This window comes from Staurois parvus, unplaced genomic scaffold (assembly GCF_062004578.1).
Source record: "Staurois parvus isolate SC_StPar_1 unplaced genomic scaffold, SC_StPar_1.0 ptg000147l, whole genome shotgun sequence".
In the NCBI taxonomy this organism is placed as follows: Eukaryota; Metazoa; Chordata; class Amphibia; order Anura; family Ranidae; genus Staurois; species Staurois parvus.
Genome location: NW_028317943.1, coordinates 10,600,734 through 10,624,476, shown reverse-complemented (window position 1 = coordinate 10,624,476; position 23,743 = coordinate 10,600,734). Strand labels below are relative to the sequence as shown.

General features: G+C 40.5%; 1 protein-coding gene across 1 annotated transcript in view; it reads left to right on the top strand.

The window, feature by feature from the left end:
- The first annotated feature begins 585 nt into the window (after positions 1 to 585).
- The window catches only part of LRIG3 (leucine rich repeats and immunoglobulin like domains 3), a 38,264-nt gene continuing 15,106 nt past the window's right edge, over positions 586 to 23,743 (top strand). Inside the window, exons 1-6 of the mRNA XM_089674029.1 lie at positions 586 to 991; positions 18,720 to 18,791; positions 18,897 to 18,971; positions 21,292 to 21,426; positions 22,856 to 22,999; positions 23,185 to 23,328. Of these exons, the coding sequence (XP_089530155.1) occupies positions 816 to 991; positions 18,720 to 18,791; positions 18,897 to 18,971; positions 21,292 to 21,426; positions 22,856 to 22,999; positions 23,185 to 23,328 (746 nt within the window). The 5' untranslated portion in view covers positions 586 to 815. The remainder of the gene's footprint in view (positions 992 to 18,719; positions 18,792 to 18,896; positions 18,972 to 21,291; positions 21,427 to 22,855; positions 23,000 to 23,184; positions 23,329 to 23,743) is intronic.

Genomic DNA, 23,743 nt, shown 5'->3' with positions numbered 1-23,743 from the left:
ATGGATGGTGCTTGCAGTCCAGTCCTCCTCCATGGATGGTGCTTGCAGTCCAGTCCTCCTCCCTGGATGGTGCTTGCAGTCCAGTCCTCCTCCTCCATGGATGGTGCTTGCAGTCCAGTCCTCCTCCTCCATGGATGGTGCTTGCAGTCCAGTCCTCCTCCTCCATGGATGGTGCTTGCAGTCCAGTCCTCCTCCTCCATGGATGGTGCTTGCAGTCCAGTCCTCCTCCTCCATGGATGGTGCTTGAAGTCCAGTCCTCTTCCCACATGGATGGTGCTTGCAGTCCAATCCTCCTCCCACATGGATGGTGCTTGCAGTCCAGTCCTCCTCCTCCATGGATGGTGCTTGCAGTCCAGTCCTCCTCCATGGATGGTGCTTGTAGTGCAGTGCTCTGCTCCCACATGGATGGTGCTTGTAGTCCAGTGCTCTTCTTTTCCTCCTCCTCCAGGGTTGCTGTAGTCAGGGAGGAGAGGCCACTTCACACCACTCACGGCTTATCATGGGCGATCTGAGTCCTCTTATGATGGAGAGGTGTGAGGTGGAGGGCTGTAATCTCTTCCCTCTCCCCATCCCCCCACAGCACTGACTTGTTTTCATCACGTGAGGGGGGCTCCTCTGACCAATCGGAGCAGAGCCCAGCACCCTTCCCTGCCGAGCCAGGGGGACAGGAGGGGGAAAGTTTTCAGAGCGGAGTTGGAGTTTCGTGTGCTCGGATCTGGGGAGTTGAGTGTCCGAGGTATGCTTGGATCCTGGCCCGAGGGAACGATTGCCTGCTAGAACTGGATTTCTCTGTGCCGGGACTCCGGAAGCCGAGGATGGCGCTGCTAATAGCAGTCGCGGTTATATTGGGCTCCCAGGGCTGTGCGCTCGGCCTGATTGCTGATCGGGGGTCCTGTCCGCCCCCATGTCGGTGTCTGGGAGATCTGCTGGATTGTAGTCGTGGAGATCTACACATGGTACCCGATCGGCTGCCTGGATGGGCTGTGCAACTGTAAGTCTGCCTGCGATCTTCATGGAGGACATCTACGGGGGGTTGTAGTATAAAGGGGGGGCACAGGTCTACTCCATGACAGTGTACCCATCACTTCCATTAGAGGATCGTTCATGGAAGATCGGACACTGTCTGTGGAGGTGACCCATGTGTATACATCTCTGATCCCAAGATCCTATGTACACATGGGGAGCCCAATGGGAGATGATAGAGGGACAGATGTGCTCAGTCTTCCCTATGCACACATAGATGTCTAGTGAAGGTACAAATGTTGGTTGATCTGCAATTTTCACTTGTTGGTCTTGGAAATACCTATATTGATGTCTAATGAAGGTACATATGCTGGTAACTTGGCCATATTTCAGTGTCAATATTGTCTATTAATTGTATGTATGTTAGAAGTATAGCCATTCCCATTGCCAGCCATGGAAAAATACATGTAAAGGTACAGATGTTGGTAGTATAACCATTTCTCACAGTTGGTCTTGGAAATATACCTATAAATGTTTGACGGTACAAATGTTGGTAGTATAGCCATTCCCATTGTCAGTCTTGGATATATGCATATTGATGGTAGATGTTTGGTAGTATAGCCATACTCATGTCTTGGAAATATGCACATAGATGTCTAATGAAGGTTATGAAAGTTAGTAACTTAGCCATATTCCAGTGTCAGGCCTGTCTAATATTGGTATGTATGTTGGTAGTATAGGCTTGGAAATATGTATGCAGATGTCTAATGAAGTTACAGATGTTGGCAGTATAACCATTTCTCACAGTTGGTCTTGGAAATATACCTATAAATGTTTGAAGGTACAAGTGTTTGGTAGTATAACCATTTCCCATTATCAATCTTGGATATATGTATATTGATGTCTAGTGAAGGTAAAAATTTTGGTTAGTCCTTTTCCCATGGTCCATCTGGGAAATACAAAAATAAATGTCTAACGAAGGTACATATGTTTGGTAGTATAGCCATACTCAAGTCTTGGAAATATGCACATAAATGTCTAATGAAAATACGTATTTTAGTATCTTAGCCATATTCCAGTGTCAGGCCTGTCTAATATTGGTATGTATGTTGGTGGCCCTCCTAACCCACTTGTATTGTTGCTGTATTGTCTCCCGTTATATTGTAAAGCGCTGAGCAAACTGTTGGCGCTATATAAATCCTGTATTATAATAATAATAATAATAATAGTATAGACTTGGAAATATGTATACAGAAGTCTAAGATACAGATGTGGATAGTATAACCATTTTCCATGGTTGGTGTTCAAAATCTACATATAGATGTCTAATGAAGGCACAACTGTTGGTGGTATAACCATTTCCCTTTTTTAGTCTTGGAAATACACATAGAGATGTCTACTGAAGGTATACATGTGGAGAGTATAACCATTTCCATTGTCAGGCTTGGAAATGTACATATTGCTGTTTCTGAGTATACATTTTTGGTAGTATAACTATTTCCCTTGTCATTCTTGGGCATTGTAAAGTGTATGAAGTATCATTGGATAATGACCTAGAAGTAAAAGACTGTAGCTTTCTAGCATTAGTGACCCTGATGTTGTTCTGATTTGTCTTCCCTTTATTTTCTTAGTTGCAGGTCTAATGGAGTTTCCAAATAGCTTCAGGCCCTCTTCCTATGGCCATTGTGTACATTTTGTAGTCATTAAATACCTGGCCATACTGTGTAACAATGGCTGATTTCAAATGTGCAATTACCATCAAAGCTCTGTGTATAACAAACCTGTATTGTGTGAAGGGCAGTCATGTGCAGAGCCCCATGCACCTCAATCAAATGGAAGTTCCCACCCACTAAGAATCACTGAAGAGTGCTTTATTCTGTATTGCATATTGTGCTTTCTTACCTAATTCCAATAAATACAGGGTCTTTTTTTTTTAAGAGTGCAAGGTTCCTTTAGATTTTTTTCTCCCTATTGTTTAGTGGTTGTAAAATAAAGCAAGTTGTCTTTTGAGAAAGTAGATTGATATTTTTGTATGTCATAATTGTACTAGCTTGTAATGTTTATTTTATGGCCTTTCTCACTCAAGACCAATCTGCTCATTTTATTACATACTGGTGGCATTTAACAGTTTAAGTGACCCATAACTGTACTGTCTTTATTATGTGTCTTTCAACCCTGTGCCTCTCTATACTTCTTAGTACATACTGGTGGCATTCAAGAGTTTTGTTTTAGATCAGGGGTCTCCATACTATGGCCCTCCAGCTGTTACAGTACTACAAGTCCCATCATGCCTTTGGGAGTCTTACCTGTTGCTGTCAGAGTCTTGTTTGGACTCATGGGGCTTACAGTTCCTCAACACCTGGAGGGCCATAGTTTGGAGACCCCTGATCTAAAACAACGCTCTTGAATGTACTAAGAAGTAAAGGGAAGCACAGGGCTGAAAGCCACATAATAAACACAAGACATTACAGTTGTAGGTCACCTAAACTCTTGAATGCCACCAGTATGTGTTTTAGAAGATCCATAACTACTGTTGTGTGGGTTTTTTTAGTGTTTTACTATTGATTTTGTCACTTTTGGACCTATCTGCACTTTTTATCACATACTGGTGGCATTCAAGAGTTTTAGGTGACCCATAACTGTATTATCGTGTGTTTATTATGTGTTTGTTCCACTCAGGATCTATCTGCTCTTTTTATCACATACTGGTGGTAATCCAAGAGTTTGATTTAATCACAAAGAGCCCATGAAAAAGCTAGATATGTGGTTTAATGCTGGTTTAGTCCATACGAAAGAAGTAAGACTTTCCATAAGCTGATATTATCCAGTCTGTGTGTGTATGTGTTAATGTTTGAGTGGATTTATTTTTCATTAGCTCCTTCAAAAACTCTGGTACCCCCTGACAGTCTTTTGACTTTTTTGGTGTTTTTTTTAATTGTATCACAGCTCCTCGCTGAGAGCTTGTAAGTCTTAACGCAGTTTTTCGAGCAGCTAAAAGGGGGAAAAAAAAATGTGCACAGACTCAACCCAGCAATATAGCAATTTGTCAACCAAATTCTTACCACACCTTGGTAGTGTAACCCAAAACCTTCAGCTGGAGAGCATTTTGTTCTGTGCTGCACAGATCTACAGCTGTGTAATTAGTCTCCTGTCACAAAATTACATTACCCTAAGCTTCGGGTTTCCATTTTCTAATTTGTAACCTTTGCTGTTTTTGTACTTTTTTGTTTTTTTGTATCCCCAGTGCAAGCAATGTTTGTGCCTGAACATTTTATTTATTTATTTATTTTCTTAATTTCTAAGAAGTCAAAGTATACATTGTTTGTTTCTTTACTAATACAAACAAAAAGTTTTACTTTGTTTTTATTAGACATTTTATTGTTGCCGAAACAAACAAAAAAGTTCACAAGGAGGAGGTCTTTTGACTTTTTTGGTGTTTCCATCCTTTTTAATTACAGGAGGCCACTTTTGTGGAGTAAAATACACAATTGTTGTGGTTTTGGATTTATGGAGGAAGTATTTTGGATTTTCTATATACAAACTCTATGTAGATGGTGCAGAGCTGGCAACAGTTTGATTTGATCTTTTCACTGCCTTGATGAAAAGTGTAATTTTGATACATTATGTTAAAAATGTTACACTGGTATACCTCCTTGGTGTGGCTTATGTTATGTTGATTGGATGTAAAGGACATAATACATTGTAGTCTGGAGGTTTTGTTACTTGTTGCATACTGTAATGATGCATTTAGCTGATGGCATTCATGTGTGATATGTTAATTTTGAATGTAGGGAATGCAATTTACACACATTCACCCCTGCTGTGTGCCACACAAGTGACTTTACAGAAGTGTCCAGGAAGGAGGAGGAGGCATAACCCCTAGGGAGAATTCAATTGTAAAGAGGCATAGTCACACTACAGTACTTTCAGTTCTATTAGGAGTGATACATGTTACAGCTGTGCAAACTTTTACATACTGAGGTATAAGGGCAGAAAGTTCTAGTTTTAGTTTTTATATGTTCTCTACTTTTTATCATGATTTAAACCTCCTTTCTAGAGCAGGTATCACTTTGAGGTCTATCTAGTTCACGCCACAATCCCCTCATTTAATGTGTTTCCCACATGTGCATTGTAATGTGTTTTTTTTTTTTTTTTTTTTTCTTTCTTGGAGAATGCAAGGGTTTCTTTCTAAGTGACTTCTTGCTTTTCCATTGTTGGTGTGTGTGTGGGTGTATAAAGCTGGCCATACACCAGTAGACATTTGTTTAAAACATCTTTTAGGCTCCATGCACACTAGTTTTTTTTTAAAACTAGCCTCTGTTCTCAGCCGCATAAGAGCTGGGGAAGGAGAAACAGCATCACAATGATCTTCCCAGCAAAGGCTGGGGATGGGGGTGGGCAGAAGTCTGATCATTGGAGGAGAGTGGGCTGAGTTCTTGCCATAGCCACAGAACTGACCGTGCTATGCTCTCATGCCTAGTGTGCTCAGTTTTTAATAGAAATGCAGAGGGACTGGCAGGAACACCAGGGGTTTCACACAAAGGAACCAATACAAAGAGAACCAGATATTTTTTTCATACAGGTACCTGGTACAGCAGGCACATATCAGAAATATGAAATGTTGGGTTTACATATTCCTTAAGAATGCTCATTCAATTTTCTAATCTTTAAAGGATAGGTTAACCCTTGGAACAGGTTCTAGCATCTGCACCCTTACCTTGATCCATCCCCCCTCCCTTTATGAAAGTGGGCAGGGTACCTCCTCGCACTCGCTGTCACATTTTGAAAACGGTGTGGGGCTTCGGTCACATGGCTGCGTTTTTCATTCACAGAGTTCTGTGAATGAATATCTTGCAAGTACCATCAGCTACTGCGGCTGACGGAGGGCACTGGGGAGTGATCTCGTAGTTCATTGATCTTCCTGCTCTCAAGTAATTTACAGCGTGTACGAGGTAGATCCTATCCTGAGGGTCAGCAGGACCCTGACATTGCACAGGCAATCTGCTCCTTAGAAAAAAAATAAATGCACATTTTTGTTTTTCTTCAAAAGGGAAACTTATCCTTTTTAACTGAGGTCAAATTGACATTCATTTTTGACCATGGTGATGAGAATATTCTAAGGAGCACGATGAAAAATTTTTCTCACGCAAACATTTCTAATATGAGGTTTTCGCTCGGTAAATGACATTCATTCTAAACATCTATTAGTGAATAACCAGCTTTATTGTGAGGGATCTTCAGAGTGCTAAGGATGTCTGCCTTTACAGGCATGATCAGGGTGCTGGCCATTGCATTCCTTCAAATCACTGGAACTGAATGACATGGTCTGAGCTTTTTTTTTCCCCTCTAGCCACCAGCGGTGAGCCGATCCCAGGCCTGCAGATGGGCAAACGGAGCCTGAGAGACAGTGGGCAGGGGGAGCTTCACACGGGGGGGGGGGGGGAGTGGAGAGGCTGGCAATGAAATGCTTCCACCTGACAGGTGAGCCAGCTGCTTGCCCGCAGCAGAGCTGAAGGTAAAAAAAAAAACTACCTGCAACACCCAGAACTACATATCCCGGGCATCGGGCGATAGGAATTTAACAACTGTGTGTGTATAGATAGATACACACACTCGCCTATGTGGATGCAGGCATAAGTTTCCCATCACCTCTAAGACAGAGCTGAGCGATCAAAGACCCCTGATTGCTCAGTTCTGTCTTCAGAGAGTGGTGATTGTCAGTGCTTACTGGAGCTTTGAGCTGTAGAGGGGAGCGGCTGGTTCAGGCTCTCAGCGGATCACTGAGAGGCTGAGCCAGCTGATGGTTAGGGATCTGGGTGGATCCCAACATTAACCTCTTCACGCCGGCCGAACACAAATGTGCGGCCTCCCGGCGTCTGGGCCTAGACACTGAGCGGCCGCACATTTGCTTTCTATTAAAAAATAACATATGTGCTGAGTGCGCGCATGTCCGGTACTCACGGAAAGGTCCTGATCTCCTCTTTCGATCGGGACCTTTCCCGATCATGTCACGGTGGTCACATGACCCTAAACCCCGCCCATGGCTTTTGAAACCCTTAAAAGGCCGGGAGGCTCTGGCACGAAGGGGTTAAAGTTGAGGCTTTCCAGAATCTGGACCAGCTGAGTGACCTAAATAGGTCACATGAGTGCAGAACAAAGTGCACTCCTGCGACCCACAGGAGAAGTAGGGCCAAAAGGGCTTTGTCCCTACATCAAAACTATTATTTGTTTGATAGAGCGAAGAAGGATTAGAATTCCTGTCAGATTTGTATTGCTGTCTGTGCCCCCCATCCCCCGTTAGGGAGATTCACCCTCTCTATTTGTCCTGTTTATTATTATCACTGGCAATAAAAGTGAAAGTTCCAAATTTTGGGTTGTCGCCTAAACCACAATAGAGGGGGAAATCTTCCAATGAGATCCTTTGTTCTGGTGACAAGGGTTAGGGGTTCCCTAACATTAGATGAATTTCCTCTCCCTTCCTGTTTTGGCTGTGCAACAGGACTTGAAGGGAGAATCTAGTCTCCATGTTTAGCTTGGTTTTTATGTAGACAACCTACTGAAAGGGACTTGTTTTCAAAGCAGATACAATGACCCATTCAAGTCTGTGTGATGTCAGTTTGCAGTGGTGGAAATCTCGCAGTAGATTTCTGCCAGATGGGTCATAGACGGTGTGGGAGGAGGCAAGTATGTACCTTCAGGTGGGTGGAGGGATGTTACAATTTCTGTTTTTAAACCTGTTTAAACCAAAGTGGAATTTTAGCTAAAACCATTTTTTGGATAGAGCAGGGAAGGTTAGAACCATTCTTGGGTTAATATATTTTTCTGTGTCCTTACTTTAAAATTTCTTATTACTTCCTGCTGTGGAGATAAAACAGGAAGTATTATAAAATCTCAGAAAAGTGAGGAAAAACACCAGTTTTGACAGTTGTCAATAGAACAAGTGTCTCCTGATTATACCTTGTTGACAACTATAATAAGAAAAAAAAATGACAGTGATTAATGACGGTGATTAAAAACATGGAAATGGATGACAGAAACCCGATGGGAGAAATTAACTGCTACCCTAGCTAAAATAATATATATGGAACAAAGTTGGTGTTGAGCAATGTAGGCTCCAGTGAAGTACCTACTCAGTAGGCCCATGAAGACTGGTGGGAAGAGTGCCAGCTAGAACAAGCCTGTAGCAAGAATATATGGCAGTTGCTTTTGAAGATGCATGTTACAGGGCTGTTATCGATTTACCCTTCAAGTAAGTAACAAAGAAATCATTCCTTTAACCACTTGCCCTCCAGAGGATTTACCCCCCTGCCCGACCAGGCAATTTTTTGTGATACAGCGCTGCGTTACTTTAACTGACAATTGTGGGGTCATGCAACGCTGTACATAAATTAAATTTGTCATTTTTTTCCCACAAATAGAGCTTTCTTTTGGTGGTATTTGATCACCTGTGTGGTTTCCAACAATTTTTGGAAACAAAAAACAATATTTTTGACTTTTTTCTATAAAACATATTCAGTAAAAAATCTAATTTATTCATAAATTTAGGCCAAAATGTATTCTGCTACATGTCTTTGCTACAAAACAAAAATCCCAATACATGTAAATTCATTGGTTTACGTGAAAGTTATGGCGTCTACAAATGGCAGTGTATATATACACTGGAATTTTAATTTTTTTTTATACTATAATGGCGGCGATCAGCGACTTATAGTGGGACTGCAGCAGACATTCTGACACTGGGGGGGAACTAACTGCCACTGACATCCCAATAACACTTATTAGCACTGACACTGTACTAATGACACTGGGCAGGACAGGGCTAACATCTGGGGTGATCAAAGGGTTAACTGTGTGATGTGTACTTTTTTACATAATGTGCTGTGTATTTTTACTAGGGAGACTTGCTGCTGTGTATTTCTCTGCTGTGCCGAGAAATACCCAGCAGCATGTCCATGCTGGCAGGAGAGAGACCTAGGACGGAGTGTGCGCCCCCTACCCAGGAATGCAAATCATGTGTGTATATATACATGATTTTGTGCAGTCCTGTAGCAGTAGTATATAGGGCAGTGGGCAAGTGATTAAAGAACAAGCGTACTTTTAGTGAACAAAATTCACTAGTCCATCCTCCTAACATGGACTAACCTAGAACACCTTATCTAGTTGTATATATCACCAGGACAGCAGCAGCCTCCTCTGCTGTTTCTTTTTGAGTCAAAATCAGTACTTCAGTATTGGAGGCACCTGATTGTAAGTCCCCAAAAATGGAGCCATACTTGAGCCTCAATAGACTTTAATGGAGCCATACACCAAGTTTCTCTGGTCAGAGAGAACCCTATAAGTCTTTAAGGGGTCGTTTTGCAGGTGCGGACAGTGCTGAAAAAAGATTTTGACCTAGAGGAGGCCAATTACCTGTTTTCTCAGTTAATTCTAGGCTTGAAAAACCTGTAGAGCAAGTGAATTGGAAGCACCCCACTCTGCAAAAAAAAAAAAAAAAAATCTTGCACTTTATGCTAAAGTGCTTTGTATGTCTCTTTAGCCAAAAACTGCTTGTGTGCACTGCCTGTGCCATATATGCAGTGCATTGTACACTCCTGACTTGCTCCATCATCATCTTTAAGATGGCAGGCTGATGTAACTTCTGCACATGCAAACAGGAATTACACCATTAGTGGTCATCTAGTGACCAATGAGAGAAGACATCAAGCCATAAGAAATAATGGAGAAGATGGTGGTGGACACTGAAGAGAAGGAGAGCATTGGAGGAAGGCAATCCTTATGATCGGACCTGCAACGGCTTGCCCCCTTTTGACTCCACTTTTAAAGCTTTTCTTGAAATATTTATCTGTCTTAAAAGACCTAAGGTTCAGGCACCAGATTTACATTTGTCTGAAATTGAAGGGGTTCTAATACTGACCTGGCACCCTCTCAAGAATGGGTGTGGAGTATTGTAATCCTATCCTAATATATACAGCAAGGGTAGGCAAAATTCAACCCTCCTGCTGTTGCGTAACTGCAAGACTGACAGCCACAAATATGCCTCCCAAAGGCAGAGGCATGATGAAACTTGTAGTTGAGGTTTGCCTACCCCTGCTATGTAGGCTTAGTTAGACTTCAGTTCTTGGTTTGGGAGCTACTGCTTGGCTGGCTTTCCCCAATCGGTTGGCTTTTCTTAATTAGTCTATTGGTTGCTTTGGATGTATAGACGTTCTGGTGTGAGGCAGCACTTTCCCACCCAGTTGCCTCTAGACCTGAGACCTACAGTGGGACTGAATTTAGAGGGTAAGCTCGGTGGGTATAAGAACAGTTTTTTTTATCTACCCGTTCAACATTAGGGTAGTGTAGGAGTTTGTTTGAGAATATATATACAGGGATGTGCAATTCCTATAGCCCGATGCCTGGGACATGTAGTTCTGAGCGCCGGGCAAGAGGTTTTTCCTTATATTTAGCCCTGCTGTGGCCAAACAGCAGGAATTGGAGCCAACGGTCGACTGTCTTATAAAAGGTATCCAAACGGCTAACTAGCCACTGGATTGCTTTTACAAGCAGTGGGAGGGGACATCCCCCCCCTTCTGCGAGCTGTTCTGTTGCACTTGGACACCCAGTTGACCATCTGGTGTTTCTGCTCTATGATATAGAAAATAGAAAGCAATGAGCATACATCACTTCCAGTTTCCCCCTGATGTAAATGGCACCATAATTGGAAAGCATTTGATCTCACGGATCTTGTGTGATCAAATGCTTTTAAGGGCAGAGGAGGGATCTGTGGTCTCTCTGCATATTGCTGTTACAAGGGATTTTTAAATTTCTTATGACAGCAATAAAAGTGATCAAAAAAATAAAAAAAAAAATAAAGCGTCAGGGTTCAAATATATAAAAAAAAATTTAAAGCACCCCCGTCCAAAGGCGAATGCATGTGTTGGTCCACATGTGATGTATCACAGAGAATATCGGTTCATGGGCAGTAATTCTAGCACCAGACCTCTTCTGTAAATCTAAGGTGGTAACCTGTAAAGGCTTTCAAAGCATCGTCTATTGATAGTAAAATTTACGTTGTTTGTTGCCCCTGCATGCCCATGCACAATTTTAAAGCGTGACATGTTTGGTATCTATTTACTCAGAGTAACATCACCTCCTTTATATTTTACCAAAAAATTGGGTTTAGTATTTTTTTTTTTTTTTGCATTAAAATTAAAAAAAGTGTATTTTTTCCCCAAAAAGATTGGGTTTGAAAAACTGCTGCACACATACCATGTTACATAAAAAAAGCAAAACCCACCAGTTTATTCTCTAAGGCCTCTGCTTTATAAAAAAAAACACTAAAATATATATAATGTTTGGGGCTCTAAGAAATATTATAGCAGTTTTAAGTCGCCATAAAACCTCTTTTGTTTTTAAAAGCCCTAAACATTCTTAAAAACACCTTTTGCCTAATAAAAAAAATCAACCCTTTTGTATTTTCCATCCATTCTTCTTTTTTTTTTTTTTTTATCATCAGGACAAGCAGATTGTCATAAGGGACAAGTAGATTGGAACCCTGGTTTAGTCCTTGGACAAGTAGTTTTTAAAAAAATTTCCACACCCTTGACATATATAATATAATATATATCTCCTAACTTTTCTTTAGGTTTTTAGCATAAATGGCACATTATTTTTTTTTTCTTCTGTAGAGCTGTGCTATGCCAGTACATTTGCTGTTTACATAGCTGCAAACTTGCATATGTGTCAAATAAACACACATCTTGCAAGGCAGATTCAGTTCTGTTGTTCTTTTCAAGCTAACATTCCTCAAATTCATTCAAGAGCATTGCATCTGTGTAAATAAGCTGTGAGTTGAAGACAGAAACCCCACTGTGTTTACTCAATTAACAGCTGTGACATTTGGCCCTGGAGTCACAGGACTACATCTCTGTGGGTGTGAGGGACACATGTGGTCAGGCTGTTGTACAAACAGAGCTCAGGCACACAAAAAAGTGCGAATAGAATGTTGTAAATGAAAAGTGGATAAAGTATGTATATGGAAAGTAGTCAAGGTTATTATAAAAATATACTATCGAAATAACTTTTTTTTTTTTATTTTTATCTCTTCTTTTTTTTTTATATGCAGAGGTTGCTTTTAGCAAGTGTTGATTTTTCCTGCAAGTCAAGCGTGCCAACTCCACTCAGCACTCCAAAACCTCCCTGTTAGTGAGGATGACCAACTTATTAAAGGAAGCATAGGGAGGCAGAAGAGGCAAATGGCCAAGCTCACAAAAACAATATTTGAATATAATTTCTGTGGCCTATAGCTCTGGACATGTTTTAAAATGCAGTTTACACTCAAACTATCCCTGAGCTTAAAGTGGTTGTAAACCCTTACACTTATACTCAGTGACGTGACTGGCCCCAGGTAATACACAGAGCTGAAAAATCTTCCTACATACCTTGTACCTGTTTATCTGCAGCCTTCTCATCTCTACAGATGTTCAAAATGCAAATAAGCTTGTCTGAGAATTTAGATTAAAGGGAACAGGGAGCTGAAGTTACACTCTGCAGAGCTCAGTGAGGAGAGTTCTGAGAGCTGATTGGAGGGAAGGAACACACTCCTCCCTTCACACAGCTCACAAGAACAGAGCTGAGACTGTCATTCTACTGGAGGTCCCTCCCTTGTCACCATGTTTCTCTTGGTGTCAGGAAATCTTGTCAGAAGTGACTCTGACTGATGATAGCAAAGGAATAAACTAGCAGACAAAAATTACACTTAATGCTCTTAATTGAGACAAGTACACACTATAGAGGGATATGTTTTGCTCATCTTTCATGTCTGAGGTTTACAACCACTTTAACCGTCCCTGTCTTTGACACACAAAAAAAAAAACCTGCTGCAGACCGCATACCCTCCTGTTATGGTTGAATCCCAAATAGATAAGACTGGATAATGCTACGCAAATGTGTCGGAACTATACCACAAAGCCCTGTCTGTCCCGCATTCCTATTGGCCTACCCCTATGTTTGGCGGTCTCCCTGGCCAATGGGACTGTGTAGGGCATGCTTTTGGCTAAATCAAGAATTGTCAAAGCTTTGTTTGCCAGATTGGCAATTACCGGAGGGTTTGGGAAGCTGCTACAGGTATAAGAAGGCAAATCTAGGTGACCATCTTTCATACCTGCAGAGTGCTGAGTGGAGTTGGTGTGTTTTTTGTTTGTGTGTTTTTGTTGCTTTTTTTTTTTCCTGCATCTAAATGCCCCTGCATGTTAGCCTATGGGGTTGAATTACTAAAACTGGAGAGTGCAAAATCTGGTGCAGCTCTGCATTATAGCCGAGCAGCTTCTAACTTCAGCTTGTTCAATTAAGCTTTGACATAAAACCTGGAAGCTGATTGGCTTCTGTGCACAAGCTTTTGCACTCTCCAGTTTTAGTAAATCAACCCCTATGTGCCCATGCACACATAGGCTTTTAAAGGAGTTTAAAGGCAGAAAACTCCCAATGTCAGCACATCCAGGAGCAGCTGTGTTGTAGCAGAAAAAACACTTGACAACTGTAAATGTGCGTTAGTGCTTGAGTGTTAATTAATTTCATTGGCCAGATTAATAATTTATTCTGGACATTGAAATTAACACCCAAAAGCTTGATGCAGCTAAATGTGTTGTATGCTTTTTTTTTTTTTTTCCTGTCAAAATGCCTCTGTGAGGAGGAAAAACATCTAGGAGAGATAGAAGTATGTCCAGTGTGCGTGAGGCCTAAATAGGAATCCCAGGTATGGATATTTTATACATGGTTACATTGGTTTATCTTGGACCCATGTAGCTATGTATATCTGGCCGATGCCACCTCCCTGCCTATGCCTATTCACCTTGTTCAATCAGAGAATGCTTTGCCTTCATTCAGAATATGCAAAGCCTTCTTTGAATGGTGTCCGTGACGATCAGTCGACCTCCTGTGTTCAGAATTCATCAGGCCGGCCGCTCATCACAGGACCCGAAAGCAAGTGGGGATGACTGGAGTAGCGGTTTCTACTTCTGTGATTTCCAGTTTCCTGGGGCATTGACCAGGTAAGTCATATACATAGTTATATTGGTCCTAGCTGGACCAATGTAACTATGTATAAAATACTCATACATTTAATTCCTCTTTTCATTGTATATAAAATGTTCAGTTTTAATGGCCAAGGTTTGTGATAAGTTTACATTTATATTTTAGAATGAATTGACTTTCTAGGTGGCAGTGCTGAAATATCTTCCAGAACATTGATGAAGGGCAGTACCAGGGGCGGATTGACCATTTGGAAACTCGGGCACTGCCCGAGGGCCCGGGGTCAGTAGGGGCCCCATGAGATGCCCCTGGTACCTTTTTTTCATAGGCTTTTTTGAGTTTGGGCAAGGACACAGGGGCCCCATGATCCCCTATTGCCCGGGGGCCCCCATGAGTTGTCAGTCCGCCCCTGGGCAGTACTTTTGCATGCCTTTTAAAGTGGCTAAGGCTACCCTTATACATGGTGTATTGAAGTACACTTGTCCTTCAGGTTCCCTCTTTCCCTGGAGCTTTGGAGAAATATCTAGGCCACCATTGCTAATCTTCTCCTGAAAATTAATTCTATGTGTGCCATATTAATCCTCTATCTTCAGTACTTCCCTGGAACATGCATGAACCAGCTGTGACTTTGTTGGCTGCTACTTGTTCAATTCAGTGACTCAGAAATTGCTGAAGCCAATAAATCCGTGTGATGGGCAACAGAAGTTTTGGCTAGGAGGTCAGAAATTGCAGCCTGTACATCTTCAAAACAGGTTTCATTTTGATAAATTTTAGGGTCCTTACTGAATTATAGAACATTTGTGCCTGTTTACACTAAAGGAGTCCATTAAAGTGCATTAACACACATTATAGCGTTTTGTTAGGTGTCATGCACATAGGCGCATTACTCCTTACAGCGTAAACAAACTGGCATATTTTGGTGGCCAGGAGGTCCATGAACTTTGGTTGTAGGCGGCTGTATGCAAGTATATGCAACCACTTGCGTAAGGTGGCGCATGCGTGGCAGAGACGAGTCCCCAAACGCAGACTGTCTGCAAAGACTGCATTGGGATGCTATTCACATAAAGCAGGTGTGTTGACATGCATTGTGAAAACGTGTGTGGCCTCAACGTACAAATGGGAGTTTAAATTTGTGGAGATAATCTAGTCTAGCTATACTGCTGCTATATGTAGTACATTTAACCACCTCCTAAAGAAAAAGCATGAGTATCTGACTATATCTTGATCTTGTCCTTCTGACACTAACCCTAGGTTCTCACCTATGCAGGTTTTGCTTGATGTGTTTCTGCATTGCGTTTACACTTGCGTTTTTGCCACGGTTTTGATGCGTTTTGCCGTTGGGGTGTTCATTTTTTAAAATGTTTTCTTGTTGCTAGGCAGATTTAAAATGCATCAAATACGCAATACATGCTTTTCTACAGCATTCCCATTGAAGTCTATAGAACCAAAAAGTCCCTGACCCTTTCCAAAAAACGCACCAGGTGAAAACGCAGAGATGTGAACCTGTCCCATAGGAAATCATGTTAAATGTACTGTTTTTAAGCATGTGTTTAAGCAAAAATGCTTAGGTGTGACCCTATGGTGAGACTGAGCACACGATGGGCAGTGCTCTATGCTAACCAGGGCTCTTTCAGAGTTTTGCATGGTGCAACCTATACACAAGCCTTCATGAAGGGAAAGCCCAGGGATGATATTCTTGTTCTAAGTCACAGCTGGCCTAATACCAGGTTTTTTGCTAGACTGTAGTCTCATTGGGAGGTCCAGGTCCTTGATGTGGTGTCTGGCAGGGGTGCCCTGGATCACTACGCCAGCTAAACAGAATTGCAGGTTCTTTGGCCGGTTATACAGTTCAAATGCTTCAATTTAGTATTTCTCAAGATTGTTATATATGGATATTTTTAAATGTTTTCTAAGTGGTGCAATTTTAATCTATACATGGCAAATATAGCTAAACTTTAATAGTAACACAGCGGTGAAAAAATCTGAAAATCCAATCTGTTTAAAGCACTTTTTCTTTTCTTTTTTTTCAGCTCCTTTTTTCTGCAAAATATTTTTCCTTTTGCCTAGCCATTCCAATTGCATTTATAGTTGTCAGATTGTGGTTACAGCTGCAGGTTTATTTGGAGATATATGGCGTAAAAGTTAAAGTTACAAAAACATGTGTGCTAGCTAGACCACCGGTGTAGGCGTCTCACTTTAAATAATGACTTTTACAGATCCAGGTGCATTGTGAACAGCATATATGTTTTCTTTTTTCCTCCTATGCTTAATTAAAGATTTTTGGTGCATAGAGGTTTAGAGGTTTTTTTTTTCTTTCTTGGTGTCAATGGCAAACGTTTATTTTAGCTCGCCAATTAGGCAGGGCTGTAAACCCTTTCTAGTGATCTCTTTTGTGTATGCCTGATTAATGTGAAATTGTAAAGCAGTACATATTTTCAGTGTTAAAATACCAGAGTCTGTTTGATGCATAATGGAAGTTGTTACGCTTGTGGCTGCAGTGATGGAATCCAGATGGATAGGTGCTTGAGCTTTGAGTGAAAGTGTCTGGCTCCACTGTGGTTGATCATGCAGTATTTTAATAGTTTCAAAGTCCCGCACTTTTGTGAGCGTGCCTTAATTCCCCCAGACCAGATTTTCTCACTTCTTTATGGGCTGGGACAGGAGGAGATTTGGCAAACATAAGCAAGACTTTAAGTTAAAAAAAAAAAAAGTTTTTTTTTTTTTAAATGTTCAGCATTCAGAAAAGATTTTCTGCTCTCCAGTGTATTTATTCAGTACACTCACTCGCTTACCCTGCTCCATTTTTAGTTTTCAGGTGGTGTGAGGTTCCTAAAGTGAGTCTTTTGTACAAGTTTCTACTTGTGATGCATAATAAAAGAATTTTTGTAATTTCCATGAACCGTATGCAGCCATGTAGGTGGAAAGCCTCAGGTATAGAGAAAGGAGTTGTGTGCTACTCCTCTGATTTGCATGTTTATTCATTAGAAAACGTGAAGTCAGCAGCTTTCCGCCTATACGTGGGTCAGATGTTAATAAATTCCAAATCATGGTCCCGACTGTCTCCAGCTTCATCTGGTTTTCATTAATTGCCGGCATGTAGTGCTATATACAGTGGAAGAAGCAAGGCGAGTAAGACTAAGAAATTCCAGTTGCTTTTAAACATCCATACTGTGATGTAATGTGATCGGAGCAAAACCTTCCTTTTTAATTTGCCTCTGCAGATTTCAACTTTAACTGTTTGCTGTCCGAACATGACATGCTAGTTTGAGCAAGGAGCAAAAAGGTAGTCATAGGTTTCCCAGATTTCTATAAAGTAAAACAAAATAAAAAAAATACATTATTGCTGCTTAATTGAAAGTATTTTATTATGTTAAATATATGCGTTGCATTTGTAATTCGGGGCTGTATGAACAATATCTCCATATTATTGATCATGACCCACCGATTATTGGGGATCCATGGAAAAACTTTGATATTCTGTAATTTGGGACTCCCAAATGGCTAAATAAGACTATGAAAGTATTTTTAAAGAGTAACATGATTTACTCTTGAAGTAAAATATTGTGTACTTCTCCGTCAAGATAAATGGCCTTATGTGAACAGTTTTGGGCCTGGGCCAAAGGGAAACTTCTAATGAGTAATGAGAATATAACGTCCTCTTTAAAAGAGAAGTTTGGGTATCACAAAAATTTTTCCGGATGGATTTCGATTCATGTATGGGCAGGCTATGTTGTACAGAAGTTGATCTGCTGATCAATTTCTGTACAAACAGCATGTCCGCCTTTTCCAGATCAATCAGCACCACCGGGTAACAGCTGACAGAACTGATCAGTGTATTCTGACTGTGAGGAAGGCTCCCCGCTGTCAGAATTCAATGACTCTGGGAAGGATATCCACATTGAGTGTGTGGAGGAGGAAGTCGGGTCATTATTAATTCATTATTTCATTCAACCGGTTGGCATCGGCACCAAATATAATTAGTGATGATGTGACTAACTTTTCAGCCAAAAGACTGTCTATTCTGTTTTGGGGTAAATGAAAATTTTCAGTAGCCACATGGTTTACTAATAGTCCATCTTTTTTAAATATTATGGAACTTTAAATATAGTTGGTTCTCATCTAATGGTTTGACTGTAAGGCACAGTTTGAACATTACTTAAAGGTATAATGTCTCTCTTCTTGAACAATAAAGCTTTAGGTGTGTGTTATGTGTGTGTGTTTGCTAATAAGAAACCAACAATGGTATCCTTGCGTAATCATAAATTGGCCACCCACAATGTTGTTGGATAATTCGTATTGCTTTGCTTTGTGTGTGGTTGTGTGGTACTTTTAGCTAGATCAACATGGAGTTTTGGCGCACATTCTTCTTTTTGTGTTCAGAAATTGGCAGTATCCTTTAGAATTTGCCATAATGCAGAATCTCACCCAGTTTCCACTAATATTTTTTGTGGCCATTGCTTAGGTACTGAAGACATGTACTTTTGTATGGCAAGAGCTACTTTTTTTAAGATGACTAAGCAAGTTATCATGTGTTGCATGATGTATTTTACAACAACTTCAAACAAGTAGTTATTTCAGCTTCATGTGACTTGGGCTTCAGAGACCATTCTGTACAGGAACACTGTCTTACACGTGGTTTAAATGTACTGTAGGTGCTTCCATTTCCACTTCAGAGTTGCAATGGTAGTACTAAAGCAAATTTGTCTTTTTTTTTATACTAATGTATTTTTCTATTTCTTTTTTTACAGTGATTTAAGCCACAATAAACTTTCCTCAATCAAAGTTTCTTCAATGATTCATCTTTATAACCTTCGTGAATTGTAAGTTCATTCTATTTGAGTTCTTAAGTTGTTGATTATGTGTAGGCTTGAAAAATGTAATTTTTCTTGATTTTTTTTTCTTTTCTGTATTACCTGTCTTAACAGGAGACTGAATAGAAATGACCTGAAGACTATACCCAATTTAGGACCATTATCTGCAAATATAACACTTCTGTCTTTGTAAGTGCAATTATTTTAATAAACTTTAGATATGCTAAAGGCTACCAAACTTAAGGGAGACAAAAAATGAAAGTTGGCCTTGGCAACAGGTATAAAAACTGTTGGTTTAGAAGTACTAATTTACTATGTCTGATAGTGCAGCTAAATTACTCTGTAGACCTTCATTTGGGGATTGTGTGTTCACTTCAGATTTGGACATTGCTTTTCACACACTCAGGGCTCTTTCACATGGGTGTTCCGTATGTCTGTTTTTCATCTGTCCACTTACAGATGAAAAACGGACACCCATGTATTTCTATGGACTAGTGGATGTAAAGGGATGATCACCTGTTTGCATCTCTTGACATCTGTTTTTTTTTGTGTTGTTTTTTGTTTTTTTTTGTCCGTTTTTGCATTGGTAAAGGATGTAAAAAAATGGCTGTGAACTAACGAAAAGTGGATGTGAACTGATCTGTTTTTTTTTCTTGGGGGGGGGGGGGGGGGGGGGTGAAAAAAATGTGACTGAACTGATGAAAAAAATATTTGTTACTGATTTTTATTTTTTTTAGTCACAGGACTTTTATTGCTACAATTTTACTTTAGTGCTGTAGGCCCTAGGATGTGAAGGCCTGTGGGAGACATAGAGCCATTAAAAATAAAAAACTAAATTGTTTTGTCTCAGGACAAACCGGAATCTAGTACTACAACCCTGGTCTATTGATCCAGTAATATTCTATGTTTCACAAATGGTAGGGGGGGGGGGGGATTCTGTCATTCTGGGAGGACATCATATAACATCCTCCTATTCTAACTGCACATGCATGCCCCCGGGGGTATGCGGTGCAATGGTTGGTGGTGTGCTGTGTCCCTGGGACACAGCGGATAACCGATCAGAGTAAAGAGCTGATCATGTCCGCTCTGTCATGTGATCAGCTGTGTCCAATCACAGCTGATTGTATGTAAACAAGAAAATGCCGATTATTGGCAGTCCTCTCCTCACGCTGACAGCGCTTGAGGAGAGGAGAGCCGATTAGCAGCATTCCTCAGAGGGGACATCTACACTGATCATCAGGGCACTGATGATCAGTGTAGACCCATCAATGCCACCTGTCAGTGCCCATCAATGCCACATACTAGTGCCCATCAGTGCCCATCAATGCCACATACCAGTGCCCATCAGTGCCCATCAATGCCACCTGTCAGTGCCCATCAATGCCACATATCAGTGCACATAAATGCCACATCAGTACCTACCAGTGCACATCAATGCCACATATCAGTGCCCATCAGTGATGCCTGTCAATGCTTATTAGTGCAGCCTATCCGTGCCTATCACTGCAGCCTCATTAGTGCACATCAGTGAAGGAGAAAAATTGCTTATTTACAAAATTTTATAACCAAAACTAAAACTTTTTTTTTTTTTTTTTTTTTAGTCTATCAAAAAATAAACACAGTGGTGTTTTTGCTAATAATTATTAAAGTGGCAACTACTCATTTAATTTACATCACTAGTGATTTCTGTGGCACGGAGGACGAATTGTTGGGCAGAAGTGGGAGGTGCACAATAGTTCATTAGGATAAAAATCATCTGTTTTTTGTTTTTTATACTCCTATATACAAAGTTATTTGGTTTAAATCAATGTCTTTTGAATGATTGGCCTTTCTGTTTTCAATTTTTACAGCATAAATATATATAAATCTGCCTCTAGCATCATAATGTGAATATAAAAAAAACATGCTAAAGAGAATGCTATTTTCTGGTTAAAACTAGAATTATGATAACATTGGGGCATGTTAAATCATTCTGATGTTTTGTGATACAGAATCCATTATGCCTACAGCTATAAGAAATATCTGTGTTGTGTTAAAAAAAAAAAAAAAATCTAGTGTACAAAGGCATCACTGTGCAGCAGGCTGGATTATAAGCGAACACTTTCAGGCTGCAATTGAGAGGGTGTGCAGTTCAGGAAATTGCTGGCCCCTGCTGTAACAAGCAATGCTGCAAGGGAAAGTTTATCACTGCAGTAATTTATGGCTTTAACACCTTGTCTGTAATTACCTTGTTAATAAACCAGCATTCTGCTTTGCTGCTTTTCCACATTATTTTTCGAGAAGCTACATCTGTATCATTAAAGTTTTTTTTTTTTTTGTGTGTGGTTCTGTATGTGTAATGTTTTGGAGCAAACCATCAAATATTTTTTCTTTCAGCCAGTTTTATAACTTTGTTTATTTTAATAATTCTTTTCTGTTTTGAAACTTGTGTATTGGTAGAGTTCTGCTTTGCTTGGTATACAACTGGTGTGATTACAGTGCTTTGTTGTTTTTTTCCTCCCTGTCCCAGAACAAACAATAAGATTCATGTAATTTTACCAGAGCATCTGGAACCTTACCAGTCGCTGGAAACCTTAGATTTGAGTAATAATCTTATTACTGAACTTAAAGCACCGTCGTTTCCTGTGCTGAGACTTAAATACCTGTAAGTGGCTTGTTTTACTGTCTGTTTTGTAATATAGCAATTTTATATGTAAACCTTTATGCTTATAGTGTAATATACATTTTTTTAAAATGTTTTATTGTTCAGAGGCACTTCATTTTATACCGCATGAAGCAGGGACTGTCTATAAAGTTCAGATTTTTGTCTTTCAAGCCTCATGAGTGTTTAGCTGTTGCAACTTGACAAGTAGGTTTCGTTGTGCCTATTTAAAAAAAAAAAAGGCTGTTTTTGTTTGGTGTGTGTGTTTTTGGCTCTTTTTTTTTTTTTTTTTTTTTTGCCCTTTTTGGTTTTTCTAGGCCAAATCTGAAAATGGCTTAAATCTTATTGAGTGACATAACTGCTGTCCCACTTACTTTTAGTCGAGTGTTCAGATAACAATTCTCTAGGTCAGTAATTAAAGGGGTACTGAAGGCAGGACATTTTTACCTTTTTTTTAATGAATTCCTTGCATTAAAGTGGAGCTCCAACCAAAAAGGGGAAGTTCCACTTTAAGGACTGCTCCCCATTAAGGATTGGCACCTTTTGGGGGTCAGGGTGGAGCGGGTACCCGAATTTGACAGGTACCCGCTCCCACTTCCGGTCCGATCGCCTAAGTGAGCGGAAAGTGTTCTCCCTCTCTCCCTATAGTCTTTTGGGACACGTGACAGGTCCCAGAAGACTGCAGGACCATTCATGAAGCGCAGCGCTGCTCGCGTATGTGCAGTGGATACCCAGCTGTGAAGCCGCAAGCTATCATAGCCAGGTGCCCACACTGAACATGCCAGCCTCCTGGAATACAGGACAGCCGGTGAAACAGGCTGCGGGAGACACACCGAGGGACAGGTAAGTGGCTTATTTTTAAAAGTCAGCAGCTTCAGTTTTTGTAGCTGCTGACTTTATTTTTTGACAGGGTGAGTGGAACTCCACTTTGAGATAAAAAATTACCTAGCTGCGCTCTCCTCCCTTTCTCTTCTCATAGGACACAGGCTGCAGCGGGAGCCATTGACTTCTGCTGCTGTCATTCAAATCCTGTTAGAAGGCAGCGGGGAAAGGGGGGAGGTGGATGGGTCAGGGCCAAGCTGTGCTGTGTGGGTCTATGGACACACGCAGCCTGGGTCAGGAGCAAGCCCACATCTGCCCCTATAGCAATCATCTTGCTATAGGGCAGACTCCGAAAAGGATGAGTGGACAGCTCCAACGGGGGGTACCCAGAAGATGAGGTTTGGGGCTGCATTGTGCACTACCATTCCACAGAGCAGGTAAGTATAATATGTTTCTTATTTAGAAAAAAATAAGAATCTTTATAGCCATTTCAATGTGGGAGACTGGCTGTAGCAACCATTTTATGTAAGTTACTGACAAAAAAAATAGTTTTTCATTATCTGCAAATGAGTAGCTGTCATTTTTAATTGATTTTATTTATTTTTTGCAGTTACATCAATAAAAACCTTATAACATCTATGGAACCAGGTGCATTTGACAACTTGTCTGCTACTTTACAAGTATTGAAGCTCAACAAGAACCGAATTGGCTACATTCCACCAAAGATGTTTAAGTTGTCTAACTTACAACACCTGTAAGTATTAAACCAAAAGTGTATTGCTTTAAACAAATATCATTCTGTATGATCAGCTTGATTGTAACAGGCTTTTAGCAAAAAATGTTATTGGGCACTGTTTTATTTCTGACCTTCAGGCATTGCATATTTAATTTGTATTCTCACAACTGAGCCACATTATAGTTTTCTTTATCTTCTTGCAGAGAGCTGAAGCGTAACCGAATGAGACATGTTGATGGGCTCACTTTTCAGGGTCTGGATGTCCTAAAATCTCTAAACATGCAAAGAAATGGAATCACACGACTTATGGATGGAGCTTTCTGGGGACTGAGTAATATGGAACTTTTGTAAGTCTTTGATGTTTTTGTTTTATGCTGTTAAGCTTTGAAAGCTATACACTCTCAAAATAAGTACAAAAAAATTATATACATTTTATATTCTCTAGTATATACACATACATACACCTACAAAAGGGAATCAACTGAAAGAACCTGTAGGCTGCTATTGCTGACCCTTCTTTCTAAAAATTCAACTTCCCTGGTTAACATTCTGATCTGTTGTTTTAGTACTTTGTGAAATGCTGAACTAGGACAAGTGTGCAGATCAGGAGATTTAACTTCCTTCTACCAACTCTATTGCAAACGTATCAGTAACTGAAAGCATGGATTCCAAAAGCTGCCAGGCAGCTAGCAAGTTCATCGGCACTAGCAGCCTACTTGCCTTAGTATAGGTTCTTTCTTCTGTGACATGACGTTCCAAAGT